The 20,904-nt window shown below is 33.2% G+C and overlaps 1 protein-coding gene across 1 annotated transcript; it reads left to right on the top strand.

The window, feature by feature from the left end:
• The first annotated feature begins 7,395 nt into the window (after positions 1-7,395).
• LOC149891981 (uncharacterized) lies at positions 7,396-11,679 on the top strand. The gene is made up of 4 exons (XM_090078045.1): positions 7,396-7,731; positions 10,722-10,917; positions 11,125-11,311; positions 11,532-11,679. The coding sequence occupies exons 1-4, from the start codon at positions 7,396-7,398 to the stop codon at positions 11,677-11,679; spliced, it is 867 nt and encodes a 288-aa protein (XP_089934171.1).
• Positions 11,680-20,904: the final 9,225 nt, after the last annotated feature.

Genomic DNA, 20,904 nt, shown 5'->3' with positions numbered 1-20,904 from the left:
TGTTATTATGTTTCAGCTTCTCTATACATAACGCAGAATTGTCTATTGATAAAAACCATCAAACTTATAACAAGATTTAAATAACAAAATTTTTAACTAATATAAACTTGTCACACCAAAAAAAATTACTGTTTTAAACGTATAAGGAGAACTATTTTAATAAACTTCAGAAAATTCGGTTTATCGTTATGAACTGATTTTAAGAACTGATTTAAGATCTTTATCTTTAAAAATTGATTTTAAGTTTTTATTCATTATCATTTTAAGGTTGTTATTCGTTACCATTTGTTAAAAACCAAAAAACCCAACGCCGATTCTTTTAAATTTACAAACAGAAGTTATATACTTTTTGAATTAATGTTTATTATTTGCAGTTATTTATATGAGTACTTTATCTACTTGCTAACTATTTTTGTTTAAAGAAAAAAAATGAAATTTAGACTTAAAGCGGATATGTTTTTTTAATATTTTATTTTTGCTATCGTTTGAAATGTACAATTTTTATGTGTCATTCAAAGAAAAAGTGCAAGAAATAAAAAAAAATTATTTTTTTTGAACACATTCTCCGGTCAATTGTCCCCTGAATTTCTTTAAGATATTGCGAATTTAGCTGACTCCAGAAAACCCTTTGGGTATAATCCAATCGATCAATAGTATAATCGCTGAAGACTTTAAGAAGGATTGAGAAATTTAAGTTCAAAAATTATGGGTGCATAAATCTTTGCCAGTGAATTGATTGATGATGAAGCGCTTTAGTGGCTTGCTCAGAGACGATTCCCAGAGAGGTGTGTTTTCATCAACGAAGTGTTGAACATGATAAAAAAACTTTGCATTTTTGATGAGATATTTGCAGTAATTTATAGATAGGACTCTTTGAATTCATGGAATTTTTTCTGATAGTTTGGTCCTAATTTCTTTTTGATTTCTCCCCCATCGTCAAATAAAGTTTCTTTTGATGTCAAGTCAAGAAAAAATAATTTTTCAGAGCTTGAACAAAGAATTGGCGAATGAATGACATTTTTAAAGTCTTTTGCATTTTTCATATCAGCTCCAGAATCAGTAAAGGTTTATGACATTCATTTAAAGTTTTAATAAGTTCGAGGTAAGCCATTATTGCTGAGATTTTTGGAATGAATATCACACTAACAACAAGGATGCAACAAGGATGAGTGTAATTAAATCCCACAAGTAATATTTGCCATTTTCATATCACATGAGAGCAAATATTGAACTTCATGGGCTTTGATCAAGTTGATTCTTTTGACAAAACATCTAAACAAAACACCTAAACTGACTTTGAAAAAACCACCTCCATCATACTTAATTTGACAATAAAGCTAGAAATTAGTTCTGCTTTTTTAAATATTTTTTTAAGAATTTCTCTTATGTTTTTGCAGTACACAACAACTTTCTGTCCAGACAGATTAGAGGCTGTTGTGATGAAAAAATCTTTACAAAGCTCTTGACTAATTTTTAAAAACTTGGCAGGAAAAATCGACTCAACTATTGTTTGATTTGAGACGTTGTTCAATGTAGATGCCAATATTTTCATTTTCAAAGTAGAGACATGTATTTAACTGCAAGAATGTGAAATATCTCTGCCATATATGGAAAAGCAAGCAGAACAACCTTTTTCTACAACCACTTTTTGACTTGACCGCCTTGCTATTAGGCAAGTAAAACATTTACATATACTTGATTCTCAAGCTATTTTTCATAAAATCAAATAAAAGTGTAAGATTTACTTTCTGAAGCTCTCCTTAAAGTTAATCTGCAGCTTTCAAAAATACTTGTTGGAACTCTTTAATCACAAAAGTTGATAAATGTTTGTAAAATAAATTAATTTGATGAATGTTTTTAAAACTAATTTTTTCAATATTGAAAAGAAATAAAAACAAATTTTATTCAAAAGTTGAGTTTTGCATATGTTATATGTTATGCTTGTTCTCTCAAGCGGAATGAACTAGTTGGGACTGATACAAAATGCAGTGACCAATATGGGATTTTAGATCTGACAATTTGTGTCAAATGAATCACCTTTACTCGCTTATATAGTTGCATGGAAATTTCTATGAGATAATCTACGTTGGATGCATTAAAACAAAATTCTAGAAAGCCATAGAACTTCCCATGTTACAATGAGATTTTTTTGTAATGGTGCAAGTGTGTAAGAACCTTCTTTCTAACCCAATTTATTGCATATTTACTTTTTAAAAAATTGTTAAATATCTATTGGTTTATTTGGTTTATTTCTTCGTTTTGAAACTGGTGAAAAAGTTTCACTATGAATTGCGTTTCATAAAAAACATCACAGCCACTTTTTTCCATCACGAACTATTTAACATAAATCAAAAATTTCCACGCGTAAACGGGACACGTTAACCCGCATAGCCAACGTGTCTCGTTAGAATAAGAATTATTTTTTTCTTTACCTATCAGCAGATACCCTTTAAAATTGCTTATTAAAATAATCCTCAGACTTTAAGTTAAAAGCACTTTACGTATTTATCCATCTGCTGCTGTAGAAGACTAGTTAACACAAACAAATGAAACAAACTGCTAAAATTTAACTTCAACTTCTTCAAAATTGATAAAAAGACACTACCATCCCAATCAGGGCCGCCGAGAGGGGGGGCCAAAGGGACAGTTTGTCCCGGGCGGCAGATATCGATGGGGCGCCAGATGCCAAAAGTAAAATAAAAATAGTTTTTTTAATCTTAAAATGCCATAATTGAAATGTATATATTACTCGCGTTATATCATTATTTTTAATTCCTCGAAAAAATAACAAACTGTGAATACAATTTAGAAATAATTCTATTCAGAATTTAGAAAGTAATAGTAAATATTTTTTAACTCTTTACGATCAACCTATTAATGGTAATTCATGTTTAAGATTTATATTTAACTATTGAAATATTGATTTATGACATTAGCTTTTTGAGATTGAGTTTATAATTTTTTGATGAGTTTGCGTAGTTGACAATGCTATTATTTTACTGATGCGTACGGTTATTTACAGTAACTGTTAATAATGAATCATAAAAAACTTTCTGGTGCCCAAAATATAAAAGAATGTGAAAAAAATAAACAAATGCTCCAAGAATTACGTTGGTTTTCAAAGCTACTAATCAAAATACTGATTTGAAGGTGATTTAGTAGAAATATATAGGTCTATATATATATATATATATATATATATATATATATATATATATATATATATATATATATATATATATATATATATAATTTTCGAAGCAATTTACGAATATTTTCAAAATTAATCATTTTTCACACAATGCCAATATCCGTTGCAGAGGGTGAAAGATCTTTTAGTAAACTTAAGATTATAAAAAACCATTTCAGAGCCACCATGGGACAAGAGCGACTTTCAAATCTTATGATCTTGTCTATTGAAAATGATCTCGCGAAATGATTGTCATATGATGAAGCAATTTATAATTTTGCCTCGAAAAAAGCTCAAAAATTTTATTTGAGTTAGGAATTGTTTATGCTGCGGTTAGTTAGCAAAAAATGAAATAAAGTAGCTATAAAGGCATAATGTACTTTTTTGCTTCTATGCTAAGTATATATATGAAGCGAAATCTATAAGGGCGCAAAAAAAGGTTTTGTCGCGGGCGGCTTCAAGGCTCTTGGCGGCCCTGATCCCAATTCTTAGAAATGAGAGAAGTACTGCCAACCCTTTCCCTTGATTCCTAGCACGCCGAAGTGAATGGTCTGTGAATTAACTTATAAGGGCTCTTTTGCCTCTAGGGCCAACATGCCCCGGTCTACACCAATATTATTTAAAATAGGTCGGCAGCTAAAGAAAAATTTGCATAAAAGCGAACCAAAAAATGCAATTCTAGAAACATATTCAATGAAACAGTAGGAAGAGGTTTTCTGAAGATAGTTAAAATTAGTTTTTACGTTTTAGATGTATTAAAACTAAAATGACTTGGGAAAGAATTAATCAAGAATCTTATCTCAGAGTCTGAAAACAAAGTTTTAGAGGTTGAGAAAAGTTATCAATAAACAATGGTCTACGAGTTCTTAATAATAAGCACTCGAGAATATAATAATAGGCCTTAGAATTCAGATACGAAAAAAGGCTCTGTAAAAGGTTTTCTTCTATTCCAATTAAGGATTGCCATCCCGGAGTTCTTTTTCAATCCCGGTATATATATAGATATATTATGTTTTTTGTGCTTCGAAATGCGACTTCAGAAAGCATAACGCGTTCAAAGTTTCATCGCCCAAACGGTTACGAATTTTTGCATTGAAAAGTCCAGCAGAAGAAAATGCCCGCTCAGCCTCGACACTTGTCGGTTTCACGGTCATTAGAAAGGAATAAACTTTTTCCAAATAATCGCCACGTGTACCCCTTTTTAAAAAGGGTCATTTCTTTTTGAATTTTTGATGACAATGTTTCATGTCTAATTGGTTGTATTGGTGATTTTCCTTTTTTAATAACACGATTAAGTTTCTCTTTAATACTTAAAGTATTACTTTCAGACTCAGGTGCCATTTCAGGTTCCTCAATCAAATCCAGCATGTCAGACTCAACTGATGCTCTTACTAGAGCAGGATTGGAATCATTTAATCTTTCCAGTACTTCTACCGAAAGTTTTCGACATTTAAATGAAGAAGGCACTGCAATTATTTCTTCATCGACTTCAACGGGGCTTCGACCGTTACGCAGGTATTGCAGAAGTCCACTCATATCGGTTCGGCGTTCATGCATGCGAGTCGTTAAAGCTCTACGCTTTTCTTTGCTTGTATTATTAATTAACAGCAATGTCTGCTGTAAATAGGTTAGAATCTCGACGACATATTGCTTCAACCGTTGCTTTAATGTGAACTAAAGTTGTAATAATCTCTGATAATATTGTCACTTCATCATGTGACAGAATTATAGAATTATTTTGCACTGGGTAAATATCAATTAATGATTTTTGTATACAATTTCTTACTTTGTAAAATCGTTTAATCATTAACAGAAGGCTGTTCCACCGTGTCTTGCAGTCCAATATTAAAGACAGTTGTTTTCCAAATTCAGCCTCACTATATTTTTTTAAGATGTCGTTCTTGGTAGGTGATCGTCTAAATTTTAGTATTAGTTTGCGTACTTTTTTAATGACTAACCCATAATGAACTTCATTTAGTTCAATTTTAGGTCATACATTTTCATGATTGTAGTCCAACAAATCTTCCTCAATGCCCTCATTCTCGGATGAATCACTATCAGAAAATTCATTGTTAAAATCTGGCTGATTTGCATCGAATTCTCTCTTTTTATAAAGAACATCAATTACAGCAAGTTGTATCCCATGAGCAAAACATAATTGGTGGTTAGCAGGCAGCAACCTGCCAACTTTTTTCATAACACTAGCTCCGTCGGTCATTATAGCCACAATGTCGCTGTGTAGATCAAGACTATGGTCTTTAAGTTTTTTTTTCTAATAGTTCAATGCACTTTTTTGCTGGTATTAAATCTGTTATTCGAACTTAACTTAAACTCCAGAACTAAGAGTTTTGTCCATGATCATTAATATTAATGTAGCGACGATTTCGAACGTTAATATTCGAGTAACGCCCAACTAGGGTTGGAAATACCGGGATCCCGGATACCGGGATCCCGGTATTTGGAACAATTTATAGTTGCCGAAATACTGGTATTAAAAAAGTCGAATACCGCTATTTCGGTATTCGAAATAATTTCACCATTCAAAAGCTCAAAAAGTTAAAAATTTTAATTGATCTTATAAATGGAAACAAAATTCATTGAACAAAATTAAATGTGGGTATATATATAGTATATATAGTATATAGTATATTGGTATATATTATATACCAATATCATATATGATATTGGTTATTTTTAGTTAAATTATAATATTATATAAAATTCCAAACGGTAAGTTAAATTATACATTATAAATTATACATTTGTGTTTTATTTCATTTGTGAATATTCATATCGGTATAAAATTTGTATTTTATACCGATATGAATATTCAAGATTTTGAGGAGCATTCCAAAGCAAATTTAAAAAAATTCATCATGGTTTCATTTTGTAAGAGAAAAAGCAAGACAGTGTGCTAAATGTAAATTGTGTAAGAAAATAATAAAAACACATGGAGGTTCTACAAGCGGTCTTCATACCCATTTAAAAACAATTCATAAAGTCAATTTGTTCAAAAGAGATGTAGGTAGCCCCACTGTTTTAGATTCTTCAGAATTTTTACAGACATCAAAACCTTCAGTAACTATAAACAACTTTTTTAAAAGTGATAAAATGGATGATTCGTTGCCAGCGATTTTAGCTAGGATGACTGCGTGTGATGGTTTATCATTCAACATTATTTCCACATCATATAATATCAGAAAAGGCTTAACAGCCAGAGGATTTTCTAATATACCAAAGGATCACAAAACAATGCACAAAATGGTATTGAATTACAGTAAAAATATACGAGACGAAGTAATTAAAGAATTATCGAGCAGAATTGCTAATGGAAACAGATTTTCTCTAACTTTCGATGAATGGACATCGATAAGAAATAGACGTCACATAAATATTAATGTCCACTCTGACAAAGAATTTTGGAATCTAGGATTAATTCGTGCTTTTGGAACAATTCCCGCAGAAAAATGTGTTGAGCTTGTCAACGATAGGTTAAGTGATTTTAAGCTTTCGATCAAGAATATTGTAGGTGTTACCACTGATGGCGCTGCAGTTTTGACAAAGGTAGGCAGGTTAATTGAAGCACATCAGCAGCTATGTTTAGCGCATGGAATTCAGTTGGCTGTTATCGGCGTACTCTATAAAAAACCTAATAATGAGGATAGTCTGTGTACTGAAGAAGATGCCAACATTACATCAGCTCCTACTCTCAGATTTGAAAAAGAGCAGAATTCCACAGATGATGACGAATTAATTGATGAAGATTATGAAAATGAAAATGGTTTACTCATAATCTCCACTGAAAACGATGATGATAATTCTTCTTTTCTGGTACATCAGCAAACGTTACCATTAATTCAAAAAGTTCGAAAAGTGGTCAAAATATTCCGTTCTTCGCCGACAAAAAATGACAAAGTCCCACAAAAATATGTTAAAAGAGAGTTCGGGAAAGAATTGTCTCTGGTTTTAGACTCAAAAACACGATGGAATAGTTTGGTGTCTATGATAGAACGTTTTGTCAAATTAAAAAATGGCATCAAAAAGAGTCTAATAGATTTAAAATCACCTTTTTTTTTTTTTCAGATACAGAGTTTGAAATATTGTCAAATATCCTTTCAGTTTTACTTCCTATTAAGCTTACAGTTGAAGCAATCTGCTGACAAGATGCAACTTTATTATCTGCAGATGCTTCTATTCAATTTATGATGAAATCAATAACTGGCCATCCATGTTCATTAAGTTATAAATTGAAAGCAGCTTTAAAAGTACGTATTCTTGAAAGACGAACAGAAATTTCAAGTGTTTTACAATATTTACAAGATGCAGACACCAATGAAAATCCGAGCGATGATGAAACCAATAGAGATTATGAATTATTTCCGATCATTACCAAAGCTGCAATCACAAAAGTTATCGTTTCACAGATACAACGTCTGGGTGTGGCCAACTTGCACTATGAAGCTGCACCTTTAGCAACAACATCTACTTCAGCCAACAATATAGTAGACACAAATATAATATTCAATGTCGATGATGATGAAGTTGATCAAAGAAATGAAATTTCTCTGACTTTAAAAGAAAAGTTGGAGATAGCAATATCAATAAAAATTTGCACCAGATTACCTGAGAGTGGAATCGACCGAAATAAAAAAATCTCACACGCTCAATAAAAAAAAGAAATTTTTGAGACAAATGGCAAAAGGGAAAAATACTTAACTTTAATATATAATTATTTGCTAAGTATTCAACCAACCGGTGTAGAATCAGAGAGAGCTTTTTCGGTAGCTGGCTTAATCTGCACCAGAATTCGGTCAAAGATGGGAGATAATTTGCTTAACAACCTATGTTTTCTGAGATCTTATATCAACAACCAACTGCAGAAAAAGTAGAACCTTACATTTTACTGAATTTTGTTTTTCTTTTTTTTATTCTTTAAATAAGTTAATATAGCTTTTTTTAATTGCCAAACCATTTTTTAATTACATTATTCATTCATTTGTATTATTAAAGGAAATCTAATAATACCGGTTTAATACCGGAATCCCGGGGGTTATAAATTTTCAATACCGAAATACCGGTATTTGATTTTTGGCCCGGTATTCCAAACCCTACGCCCAACGCGTGTGTATGAATTTCTTTTGTTGAGCCACCACGAATTTTTAAAATCTTCTTGCAGTTTGGCAATTTACACATCGCTGTTTGGCCTTTTTCATCCCGTAGAAAACATTTCCAAACAGCTGAGTTACTTTTAGTTGTAAAATCCACATAGGACATGCTGATTTAATTTTTAATTTTAAGATTCTACCTTATAAGAAATGCACTTTTTTCAGTTTAAAAAAACTGACAATAGAAACTAAGCTATTAAAAATTATTAACAATAGTAGTTAAGCTATTAAAAAATGTAACTAATTTAACGCGAATATTTTAAAAGTGTTTTCTTTAATAACTTTTTAGAAACAAAGTAAATTTGTATTAAATAACGAATTATTATAAAATAAATATAAACCGCAATATATAATGATACAAAGTGTGGGTATCGCAAGCAAGCATATTATAACAATATTTTTCATTACTTACAAATCTATTATTTAAATCAGATCGTATTCAACTTTTAAATAGTGATTTTCACTTTCGTTTTTCTCTAAATCTCTTCGATATCGTATTTTATTGTACAACTGAAGATACAATACTTTTTAAAATTTTATACTAAATAAAAATTATTGTATTGATACGCAAAATTGTTGCTATTTTTATATATTTTTTCATTACGCTTTGTTTTGTTTGATCTTATAGGGAATCCCGGGATTGATGTTAGACTATCTCGGGATTTCTGGATCATATAAAAGATCGGGATCCCGGGATTTCGGGATCATAAAAAAGGCCGGGATCCCGGGATTTCGGGATTGCAATCGCTAATTCCAATAGAAAAGAACTTTGTTAATGAATAACTTGGTTTAGATAAAATAAAACACTTATTTTTATTTGATAATTAAATAGCACTAGAAATAGACTAGAAATCCATATTACTAAAAGTATCCCTATTGCTACCCAACGTTGCTATATTTGCGAATGGAAAAAGAAGGTGTTTGGCTAAGGCTGGTCTGGCAAAAGGCAAATCATGCTGTTTAGTTGAATCTAATTGTTTAGTTAAAAATTCATAGTGTTTTGATGCATAGAGCTCCCTTTTGTTTGATGAAAGGGTACGGGTTAGGTTATTACTCAGAGCAAGTTATACAATCTATTTACTATAGCTTTTTAAACGAATGTTGGAACAGATTCTAATTTTTGAAGAAGAACAGCTCCTATGCTGAATTTGTTTAATAACCAATGCTTAAATAATTTATTAAACACATTTGCAATTTTTTAAAATATTTTGATAAACCTTTCAAAACTCTAATGCATTTAATGTAAATTAAAACATTAAAATATTTATCAAATATATCATAATCCCTATCGTACTATGGATAAGTGAACTTCTGTAGCTTTAAGTGATAATTGAACTTTTGTATATTTGAATTATACTTTGAATTATAAAGTAATTTGCAAAACCGCAAAATACTTGGCTAAAAGGAGTTTTTTGATTTTGCCGACATACCAAATTAAAATCTACACATCCTAACGAATCTACATATCCTAACGAATCCTACGCATGATAACAAATCTAACACCAAAGTTTATGGTTAAATCACAAAACTTTGAAATTGTTAAAGGGAAACGCGTACGCGTACGTACTCGCTCTCTTGAACACCCGTTCAAGACAGCGAGTAAGTACGCGGTTTGACTATCTTTCTCAAGAATTATTCCTAAAACTTGATCTGTATATTAACAAAAAACAATGAACTTCTCGAATATAAAAAATCTATATCTTGTTTTTTTCTGACTTCGGTCACTGAAAGAAAATAGAAAGCGAGCGATCGTTGTTCAAATTATTTTTTATCTTCAGTAACGTCGTTTGATTGGACATTAAAAGCAAATTTTTTCCGAATTGTTTTTTTTGTTTTTTTAAATTACGAAACCTAGTTTTTTATCTTTTCAATTAAAACGTTACAACAAATGAAATTTTTGTTACTTTAAATTAGTATTTTATTAACTTTTTATTAACAATTTACTACTTCAAATTATGTTTAAAGTTAAAACGTATTTTTTCTGATTATAAAGAAACAAATATTTTTTAAAAACAACAATATTAATGGTAATAGAGACCACTACATTTTATTGCGCAATGTAACTGCAATTAATTTGAATCAAGCTGTTTTTTTTTTACGCTCTTCGCTTTAATGACACGGAACCTTTTGATTAAATCGTCTATTTCCAAATAAACAAAAACTTTTATCTTTCTATTCGAATAATTGAATACATTGCAACAACAACAAAAAAACTGTTTCTTTCCAAGATGTCGAACGAATTTGTTGGGAACGAGAAAAAGTATCTTCAACTCCTTGAGTTATATAAGAAAGCATATTCAACACTTGAAAAACAAAAGCAGTATCAGCACGCACAGGAATTGTAGAAAATAGTAAAATACGATAAGTCTTTGTATGAAAAAAAAGTAAACGAATTAAAAGTGAAAGCAACAAAGTCAAAAGGATCAATCGTGTCATTCTGGGGAAATGCTTTGTCACCGCCTAGCAAAAAGAAAAAAGATATCCATCCAGTGCCGTCTTCGTCAAATAAAATACAAAGTTTTCCGAACGCAACTACGACAGAGCCTGAAAGGATTGAACTTAGTAAGTCATTTTTTGTAATAATTTACAAATTCTTTCTCTCGTGATTTTCTATGTATTGAATTGGTAATCAAATTACATTGTACGACTTTAGCGCAATCGCATAGTTTTATTCATCTTAATTGGACAACTCGACCAAATTCTCTATATCCAATCTCTATAACTGTCAAGAATTTATAAAAGTTCATTTTCGGGTATTTCCTGATTTAGATTTAATATCAAACGAGAAGGAAAGAGCAAATCCGGCGCAAGTTAAAAGTCGAAAGAAAATCTCAGATCTTGAATCACAGCGTTCATCCTTGATAATCGTACGCGATTCTGGTTTGCCTACTGTAACGAGGAAACAATTAGACAATGTGAAAGAAAGCATAAGAAAAGAAAAAACAAACTTGGAAAGGTAAATGTTAAGAGATATGTCTAATAGAGCTTAGAAGTATAGAAAGACGTCTTGGCCATAAAAACCAAACTTTTAAATAGGCAGAAATTTTCAAAATATTATTTTCAATAAGAATTTCTAATTTGAATTGAGGGTTTGCAAAGTTCACAGAATCTAGGAAACCTTAAGTATAGAAGGTTTTATAACGGAATCAAAAATTTGTGAAATCTTTTGTTTTCAGATTGATTCTTGAATCGGCACGACAAAGAAAACGGAGAGAAAAACTTAAAGAGGCCATCAAAACAGTTTGTCAAAACCCTGAAGTATCAAGTGCTTTGATACAGTTTATACGAAACCATCCCGGACGACCACGCCTCGAAATTGATTAATCAGAGCTTTTATCAACAATCATAAAAATTGTGCAAAATTCATCAGCAGCAGACGAGCGTCGAAGAACAGAATGTCTTCGCAGTGTCTCCAATTTGGATGATCTTCAGAAAGAGCTGACGAAGATAGGCTTCAACTTGAGTAGAAGTGGTTTGTACCTTCGTCTTTTAACACAATATGGAAACACTTCTGAAGGAAGAAAGCATGTCAACACAGTTCCAGTGAAGCTACTACGTCCAGAAAAATCACTGACAAAAAAGAAATGATTATAGAATGTTTGCCAAAACTTTTATTGAAGACATGTTTGAAGTTTGCAAATTGTTCTTCCCCATGATTATTTTGGTAATCACCTTGATTCTTCTGGGAAGACAATCAACTAAGAACTGGAGTTAGAAAGCTTCCAAAAAGCGGCTGACGTTTTATCCCAAGGTTGGGAGAAAATCGTCATCGACGGTTACTTTGTTAACTGAATCCTGATCCTGTTTGGATAGAGAAATATTGCCAGCAATCGCGATACTGTCTACAAATTTTGGAATGCCAGGACAAGTTATATTATTCATTGTTTGAAATAAATTGAATGGTTACAAAGCGATGGAACCGTCTCGATATTTTAAAAACCTATCAAACCATTCAAACTTTGCACCTCTGACGCATAAGCTTTTGCTACAAGATACAGTATGTGCCAAAATTGTCACCATGTTTGAACAAAGAAATATTTTATATTTTTTTAAATAGAAAAGCTGTGAAGAAAAATGAAATGTTAGTTTTATTAACTAAATTTAAGACTTAGCTAACTGAAAATATTGCTTTTTACTAAATTTAGAGGATATTGAATTTTTTTTTTAATTTTTATGTGAAGAGCGAATGGTGACAATTTTGTCGCAAATGAAAGCAAATAACATATTGTAGTAAAAAAAAATTGTATGAAAAAAAAACATATTGTAGTGAAAATCCTCTTTAAAGTGAGCTACTTCAAAGGTCAAAGAGTTAAAAAGAAGACCTTTGGAATAAGAAGCTGTTTAAGTCTTTTCTTTGCAAAATAACAAATTCTGTACAATTTTTTGAAAAGATTGCCCATTTTCGGTTGCTTTTTTGTTTCTAAAGAGTGTTTGTCAAACATCTTCGATAAGAGGCGTAGTGATTGTCGGATTTCGACGCCATTACTGTCAAAAAAAGACCAGCATTCAAGTAACTTGATTGCACATGCAATCACTGATAATTTTGGCTTTTCGGAAGGCAAATCGTTTGACTCTTCATCTATCTCCTTTTCTACCTCAACACAATCGTTGATTAAAATGGATTCCAGAAGTTCTCGATCTGTGATAGGAATTGTTTCACTTGTACAAATCTAAAAATCCATGTTTATGTAACGTCAACAACAAAATCTTCATCTAATAAACCAAGTGATCTAAGCTCGTTGAAATTCTCTTTAAGCAATTTGTAAGGATCATACACTACTAGAAAAGGAGAGTTCTGGGACAAAACCATTTTCCATCTCCGTTATGAATTTTTTTTGATAATCGCGGGGTTGAAAATTTTTCTTGGACAAAATGATTTTTTTTTGATAATCGTGGGGTTGAAAATCCTGGGATAAAAATTCCTGACGACGACGAGAAAACGTTTTATTTTTTCATGACGTGATAAAACACGCGTAATGAAAAAAAACTTTAATTTTTGTAAAGGTGTTTAAATCTTTCCCGAAAAATTTCTTTTTTTCTTTGTTCTTGTTTTTGTTCTTGTTCTTGTTCGAGAATTGATTTGTACCTTTCAATTTCGCGCCATCCTACTCCTTTGCTCCTTAAATATTCAATGTGGTCAAGTGTTTTTATGCTTCTAATTTTTCCGTCCTCATTTCTCAATATTCTAGTTTTTTTGTTCATTTTATTATGCCAAGAAAATTTTTTTTAAAAAAGGATTCTTGAGAATGGGGAGTTTTGTCCGAGAAGCAATCAAGATAGGATAGGTACATATTTTCCATCTCTTTTTAAGTAAAATCCATCTTTGAGTGAGCTTCCTGTGACCCAGGGTGTTAAAAACAGTCCGTCTCCTTTGTATGTGGCAATTTTCATCCCTTTTCCATTGCTTTTGAGTTAAGCAATACCATTTCCAACAATTTTTTCGATCAAAGTGGGTGCAAGAGCTCCCAATAAAGGTAAAAGAAAAGGAAGAAATCTCCTTCTGATTTTATTCCATTTCCTAAAATTTTGTCGATCATATTGGATCCAAGAGAAGAGGCAACCCCGCCCAAAGCGGCCTTACCAAAAACTGGGACGGCTTTAGCTGCAACCCTTCCCAATAAAGGTAAAAGAGCACCAAGAAATCCTCCTTCTACTTTTGCGTTGTGTTCCAATTGAGTTTTGCTCATTTTTATGGTGACTCCAACTCCTCGATTGAGAGCGTCCACAATTTTTCGATGTTGGCTTTCTGTTAAAAGTAAAACGTCGTTTCCGTGTAAATTATCTTTTGAAATACGGATGCTCGCGGGTTTTCCTTCAATGATTGATTTTTTTATTTTATCGATCTGTCCCTGAGACACATTTAATTTGACACGAATGTAATTGCTCATTTTTAAAATGCCGGAAAAAATTATTTCACTTCTCGAATGTGATAACGGATCGTGATGTCCTCGCCGCGAAAGTCGATTAAATTTCCGTTTTGATCGACAACGCGTGTGATCATCGTGGAAATTTCTGGTACTTTGACAGGGAGGTAAACCAAATGGGTGGATCTTTCGATGATTTTAAAGCCAGGACCCACAGCTGGGTAAAAGGAGTAAATGCAATTTAATTGCGAGCCGTTGATGTATGCAGACCCAATAACGTTGTTGACGATTCTGATCGTGTTGATGTTTGTAATTCTGACAATGTCGTCGGACTCGTATTCGGAATTGGAGTCTAATTGTCTTTTTGTGAAACCCAAAAGAGGGGCGATGCTGTTTTCCACGTTCAAATCCATCAAATAATTTAATCCAAGTTTGATGGTTGATTTTAAAGTGTTTGAATTGGATCCGATTTTGATGTTTTCGGGAGAGTAGCTGATTTTATTTGCGACAACGTAGCTTGCGCTTTGAGACGCGTAATTTTTGATTGTGTTTGAGACGGTTTTTTGCAAATAATTGTTGATGTCGATAATGTCGTAGCTTTCTTCTCGAATGACGACGTTTTCCCAATTGGCACCGTTGTTCATGCTGTACCGGAAAGAATTGTTTTTGCTGGTGATGTTTGGAAAGCTGTTGTACGTCTCAAGACCGAGAAAAGCCATCTCATATTTTTTTTCCTTTTTCAAAAACGATTTTGTCCAAAAATTCTGTTATTATTATGTTTGATGTTCCATCCACATCGATGATTATGCCTGACATTTTTTAAATGGGTGAAAAAATTTTTTTAAATGGCTTCTTTTGGAAAATAAAAATTGCTAAATCCGCTTCGATATTTTCCATCGTATTTTTTTGACGACAAATCGATAACGGCAAATCCGTGAGGTTCAGACCAGCAATGTCTGCAAAATTTTTTGAACTCTTCTTTTTTCATGTCGCTCGAAACGTGGTCTCGATAGATGTGGTCAATATTTTTTGAGTCTTGAGGAAACAGGCAAATAAAATTGGTGTTTTCTCGGATGGTTTGTCGGGGTAGCATAAAATAATTTTGAGCGAGGTAAAAGCAGTCGACGTTGGAGTGTCTTCCTCGGATGTAATATTTTTCGCACTTGTTTTGTTTGGTCAATTGCAAATCGTCAAAGATCATTAAATTGTTTTTTGTTGAATCGAGATCTTCAGGTTCAGGCACATCGTCAGCCGTTTCAAAAAATTGACACTCCATGTCATCGGTTTCTAAATAATTTTTTGAAAGGTCGTTGATGACGCATTAAGGATTTAAATTTAATTTTTCCATTTCGTTTTGCTCCTTGAACAAATCGAGGATAATCTTTTTTGGTAAATTTTTCTCGAACGAACTTTTCAGTATTTTGTACTCAAGTTGGAAAAGAGATTTGCCAAAGACCTGCAAGTGGTTATAATCCAACCATCCAGGCTTGAGCAGTAAATTGAGAAGCAAGGTTGTTTTTCCACAACCTGATTTTCCAACGATGATTCCTCGATTTTCCAACGATGATTCCTCTTGGTAAAAGATCGTTGTTGTTCCTTTTGTTTTTTCCAATATTCCATGACAAATCGGTTACGTCCATTTTTTTTAATATAAAAATAATTATTTAAAATAAAAAAAATGTACTGCGTCAAATGTAAAAGGAAAACAGAAACGATCCATTTGAGAAACGAAATCTCAAAAAACAACAGAAACATGATCAAAGGGACTTGCGACTCTTGTGGAACGACCAAATGCAAGTTTGTTTCTTCGCATGCGCTAAAGGGATTATCTTCGGTGGCAAAAGGGGGAGACTTGGTTGAAACGATCAACAATTTTTCAAAAAAAATAAAGCTTCCGTGGGCAAAATTTCCAGGAGAAATGCATATTCCAGGAATGAATTTTGCAGGGCCTGGCACAAACCTGGACAAAGGCTCACATCCACCGACATGTACCAAGAGTGGAGCAAACCGGTGGACCGAGTGGACAATGCAGCGTACCACCACGATTTGGCATATAAATATTTAAACGACGTTCAAAGCAGAAATTTGGCGGATCAAATGATGCTTGAAGAAATGAACTCCATTCCAAACCCCACTCAAAAAGAAATAAACGAAAGAAAACTTATCGCGCCCATCATCAAAGCCAAAGCCAAATTTGGACTGGGTGTAGGATCTAAAAAAAAAATTTTTTTCAAGTTTAAAATGGACGGATCAGCTTGCAGAGGAGCTTCACAAACCGGTCATTTGCCATTTTAAAAAAAGAAAAGTGTTTGTGAACGACATTGATGAAATATGGGCTGCTGATTTGGTTGAATGCAATCGTTTTCAAAATTCAACAAGGGTGTAAAATATTTGCTCATGGTGATCGACGTGTTTTCAAAGTATGGGTGGATCGTTCCGTTGAAAAGCAAAACGGGTCTTGAAGTGGCTGAAGCGTTGAAAAAGATTTTTGGTGAAAGAAAATGTGTAAAAATGTGGGTGGACAAAGGAAAAGAATTTTACAACAAGCACGTGAAAGCGCTGGGTGTTCAATTATATTCCACTGAAAACGAGGAAAAAAGCTGTGTCGTTGAGCGATGGAACAGAACGATGAAAGAAAAAATGTTTAAATATTTTTTAGCCAACAGCACCAATAAATACATTGACGTTTTGGACGAAATGGTAAAAAATTACAACAACACAAAACACTCGTCCATAAAAATGACTCCAATTGAAGCCAGCGAGGAAAAGAATAAAAATATGGTCTGGATGAACCTGAATGGAAAGATACAAAAAGAAAGACCAGAACCGAAATTTTTAATGGGTGACAAAGTGAGGATCACAAAAAAGAAGATCAATTTTGAAAAAGGGTACACGCCGAGATGGACCGAGGAGGTTTTTACCGTGTCAAAAATTCAGCAAACGGATCCACCTACGTATAAAATCGTTGATGCCAACGGTGAAGACATTCAAGGCACTTTTTACGAGCAGGAAATGCAAAAGACGCATCAAGAAATATTTAGAATTGAAAAAATAATTCGCAGAACAAAAAGCAAATCACTGGTCAAATGGAAAGGATATCCAGACTCGTTCAACTCATGGGTGGACAATAAAGAATTGATCCGTTTGAAAAAAATGATATAAAAAAATTTTCTTTTCTTTTTAAAAAGGTGAATTTTGTTACGATTAAAAATTTTGACGAGAGCAAATTATCGGTTGGAGAAATATATTCAGCAACCAAACCAATTCAGTACCAAAAGATTCCGCTTTTTTATGAGTACCCCTCCGGAAAAGGTCTTTTTATTTTAAGAACCCCCGTTTTGTTTTCTCTGGGTGTGTTTGAGAACTGCAGTTTTGGAACGAACGAGCTGGAGGGATATTCCATGTCCTTTCTCGGTTTCAACGAAAAAAACGGAATGAACGAAAAAGAAAAAAAGTTTATCGAGACGACTGAAAAAATATCAAAATTTCTTCGCGAAAAAGTCAAGGAAATGATTCCAACTTTGAAAAAAGGAGGAAGAACGAAAAAAATAACGACAGATGATTTTGTCCATTTTTAAAAACAAATTCGATAATCCACATGCAGCGCCCATTTTTTTCGGAAAATTATTTACAAAGAAAAGCGAAAAAAACATTGAGGTTTCTTCTTTTTTTTTCAAAAAGGAGAACAAAAAGATGGTAAAAGCAGATCCTTTGGGATATGTTCGACAAAAGTGCTACGCTGTCGCCTCTTTGAAAATTGAAGGTGTTTTTGTCGGAGCGCAGATCGAGTCCATTCAGGTTAGGATTCCCGAAGCGGTCATTGCAAAAAATGAGCCTTCAGTTCAAAGCATCATGAGTGACGATTTGGATTTGGGGGAAATGGAATCTGACGAAGAAATGTGAAAACACGAAAAAAAAAAAAAAATAAAATGAGTTAAAACATTTTCTTTTCATATAAAAAATGCATGCCCCTCACAAGTTTTTTAAAAACGTTGCCTCGGCAGAAAAACACGTCGATTCGAACACGGAAATTTCGAAAATGTATTTGGGACACATGGATGAGAGAATCAAAGAGTCGGATCGAACCAAAAATTTAGAAAATTTGGTTGAAACAATCAAAAACCTGCAAAAAAAAGACATCGCAAAATATTATTGTGGCAAAAAAAGATTTGGATCATCCAAATTGTTTTAACATAAACGGTCATCATGAGATTTTTGCTCAGAAAGACATTAAATTTGCTGCTCTTTCTCACACGCCAATATCGTTGTCCGTTGGATTGAATTTTGACAAAGGAATTGCTGTCGTCACTTTGATGAACAAAATAAGTGACCAATTAAACTTTTTCAAAAACGATGTGATTTTTTCAGAGCCTGTGGATGACGTCATTTTGGATGTGAGCAACAACAGTACTAATGACGTCATAGTCAAAAAAGGCGAAAAGCTTTGCAAAATAAATCACATCGATTCGAATTAAAAAAATCTGTCTTTGTTAAAAAGATGGAGATAATAAAAAACACTGAAAAAATTTATCCAGTTCTTCCAACGGCACCATCCGATAGAGGACACGTTTACCGTCTTCAAAAAATAAGTGAGATCCAAAAAGAAATGGAGGATGAAAAAGTGAAAAGATTGGCTTTGAGCAAAAAGTACCATCGAGTGGCAAAAATTATTCGTTTTGCGGACGATGGGTTGCAAACGTTGTGCATTGGTTTGGGGATTACAGGTATTGCACTTTTGTCAACCGTAGTTGCCACCCCAGTTTCGATTGCGTGCGAGGGGATTGCGGTTGGAATGGGTGCTTTGTCCATTTTTGGAAACCATCAAAACAAAAAAATGATGATAAAGGCTGAAAAGCACGAAAAATTAAAGGTTCTTTCCGAGTCAAAATTGAACACGATTAGCGATCACATTTCAAAATCGCTCATGGACGGGTTTGTAAGCGATTCCGAATACGAATTAGTTCTCAGCGAGCTTCAAAAATTTAAAACCATGACCGAAGAAATCAGAACAAAAACAAAAAGCAGCATTGACGAATTGGCTAAAGAGTCACTGATCCAAAAAGGAAGAGAAGAAGCCATTCAAGCATTTAACAACCTTTTTAAAAAAGGCCAATAAACAAAAAAAACACAAACGAGTTTTCGTTTTTGTTTAAGTTTTTTTCTACGTATTTTAAAAAATAGAGTTCTTTAAAATACATGACCCAAAAAAGAGAGATGAGATCGTAAAAAATTATATGGCTAACAGGGAAAAAATTTACAATGAGAGCCTCAACGCAAACGTTTCAGATGCAAATTATCAGACTGATTTGACCAAGTTTTTCAAGCCGCTGATCGAGAGCAACGAAAAAGTGAAAAACGAGATAAAGAGCATCGCATACAAAGAGGTTGGAGACACTCCACTGCCTTTGACTTACCCAGAAAGCGATACGCCTTCTGAAAGTTTAAAAAGTGCTGAAAAAACTTTTGGAAAAATGAATGTTGGAAATATAGCATTGGAATATTTGTCAAAATACGCAGCCAAAAAATTTTCTGCAGACAGAGTTTTTGGAATTCACGCAAAAGAACGCGGAAAAATGTTTATTGGAAACAAAGAAATTTTTATTGATGAAAACGACATCATTATTGATGGAGAAAAGTACAATGGGACGATAGGTTTTTGGGAGTTGATCACAAGATCCAGGCCTGATATAACAAAGGTAACAAACGAGGACTTGGAAAATTATGAAAAAATACTGGTCGAAACGCATGCAATGGAGAGAGAAGGGAAACCAACCGTACCAAAAGCTTCGAGAAGCGAAAAGTGGAATAAGATTGTTTCAAAATTTTGGGAAAAAAATTACACAAAAACGAGGGGAATAAAAGGTCGCGGAGTAATCATTCTTCCGAGCGATCCAAATGCTCTTGTGCAAAGACTTAGTTTGAGCATCGCCGCTGGTCATGTTGGAAATATTGCATCGAGAAACGAAGCTGTAGCCATTTGTGACGAGCTTTTGAGGCAGGGGGAAATAAACAAAGAGGAATACCGATCGATTCAAAAATACATCGAGTCGTGAAACACGATGGTGAATTAAAAAAATATTTTCTCATTTTAAAAATGCTCATTGTGAACAACAGAAGATATGTAAAAAAGAACGTTGTCGGAGGTGGAGGGATCGTGGACACGTTTAAAATTTTTTTGAGGAGAATGATAGCTTCAAACGCATCAAAGTCATCTCTTCATTTATTGAGGAAAGCAGCAGCAAGCGAAATTGGAAGAGAAGCGATCACAGCCGCCAGATCTGCCAGAAAAGAATTGGCCTCTTCGGCCATATCAACCGCCAGAGACGTTGCCATCGATAAAGGAAAAAAAGCAAATGACAAAAAAGAACACTTCCAGTATCCAAGATCTCGTCAAAATGGGGAGCGGGCTTTTGATTGCGTGATTTTTTTTTGACGAATCAAAAATGACATAAAATTTTTTTTCTCATTTTAAAAAAATGATAAACACCGACAGATTAAGAGTTGATGAAATGCCCGAGTACGACACAGGCATTGAAAAAGTTGATTTTTTCGAGTACCTACCAACAAATCTCGATTTAAATTTTTCAGGATCGATTGTTTTTGAGGTTGATTGCCAGTCTGTGCAAACAGTTCCGTCTGAGGCTTACATCCTCGTCGAAGGAGTTCTGAAAAAAACAACGCCGTC

The sequence above is a fragment of the Hydra viridissima genome, unplaced genomic scaffold, assembly GCF_058129835.1.
Source record: "Hydra viridissima isolate aposymbiotic clone 2 unplaced genomic scaffold, HvirCarnegie_v1 scaffold_2, whole genome shotgun sequence".
Taxonomy (NCBI): Eukaryota; Metazoa; Cnidaria; class Hydrozoa; order Anthoathecata; family Hydridae; genus Hydra; species Hydra viridissima.
This window is presented reverse-complemented; position numbering and strand designations above follow the sequence as displayed.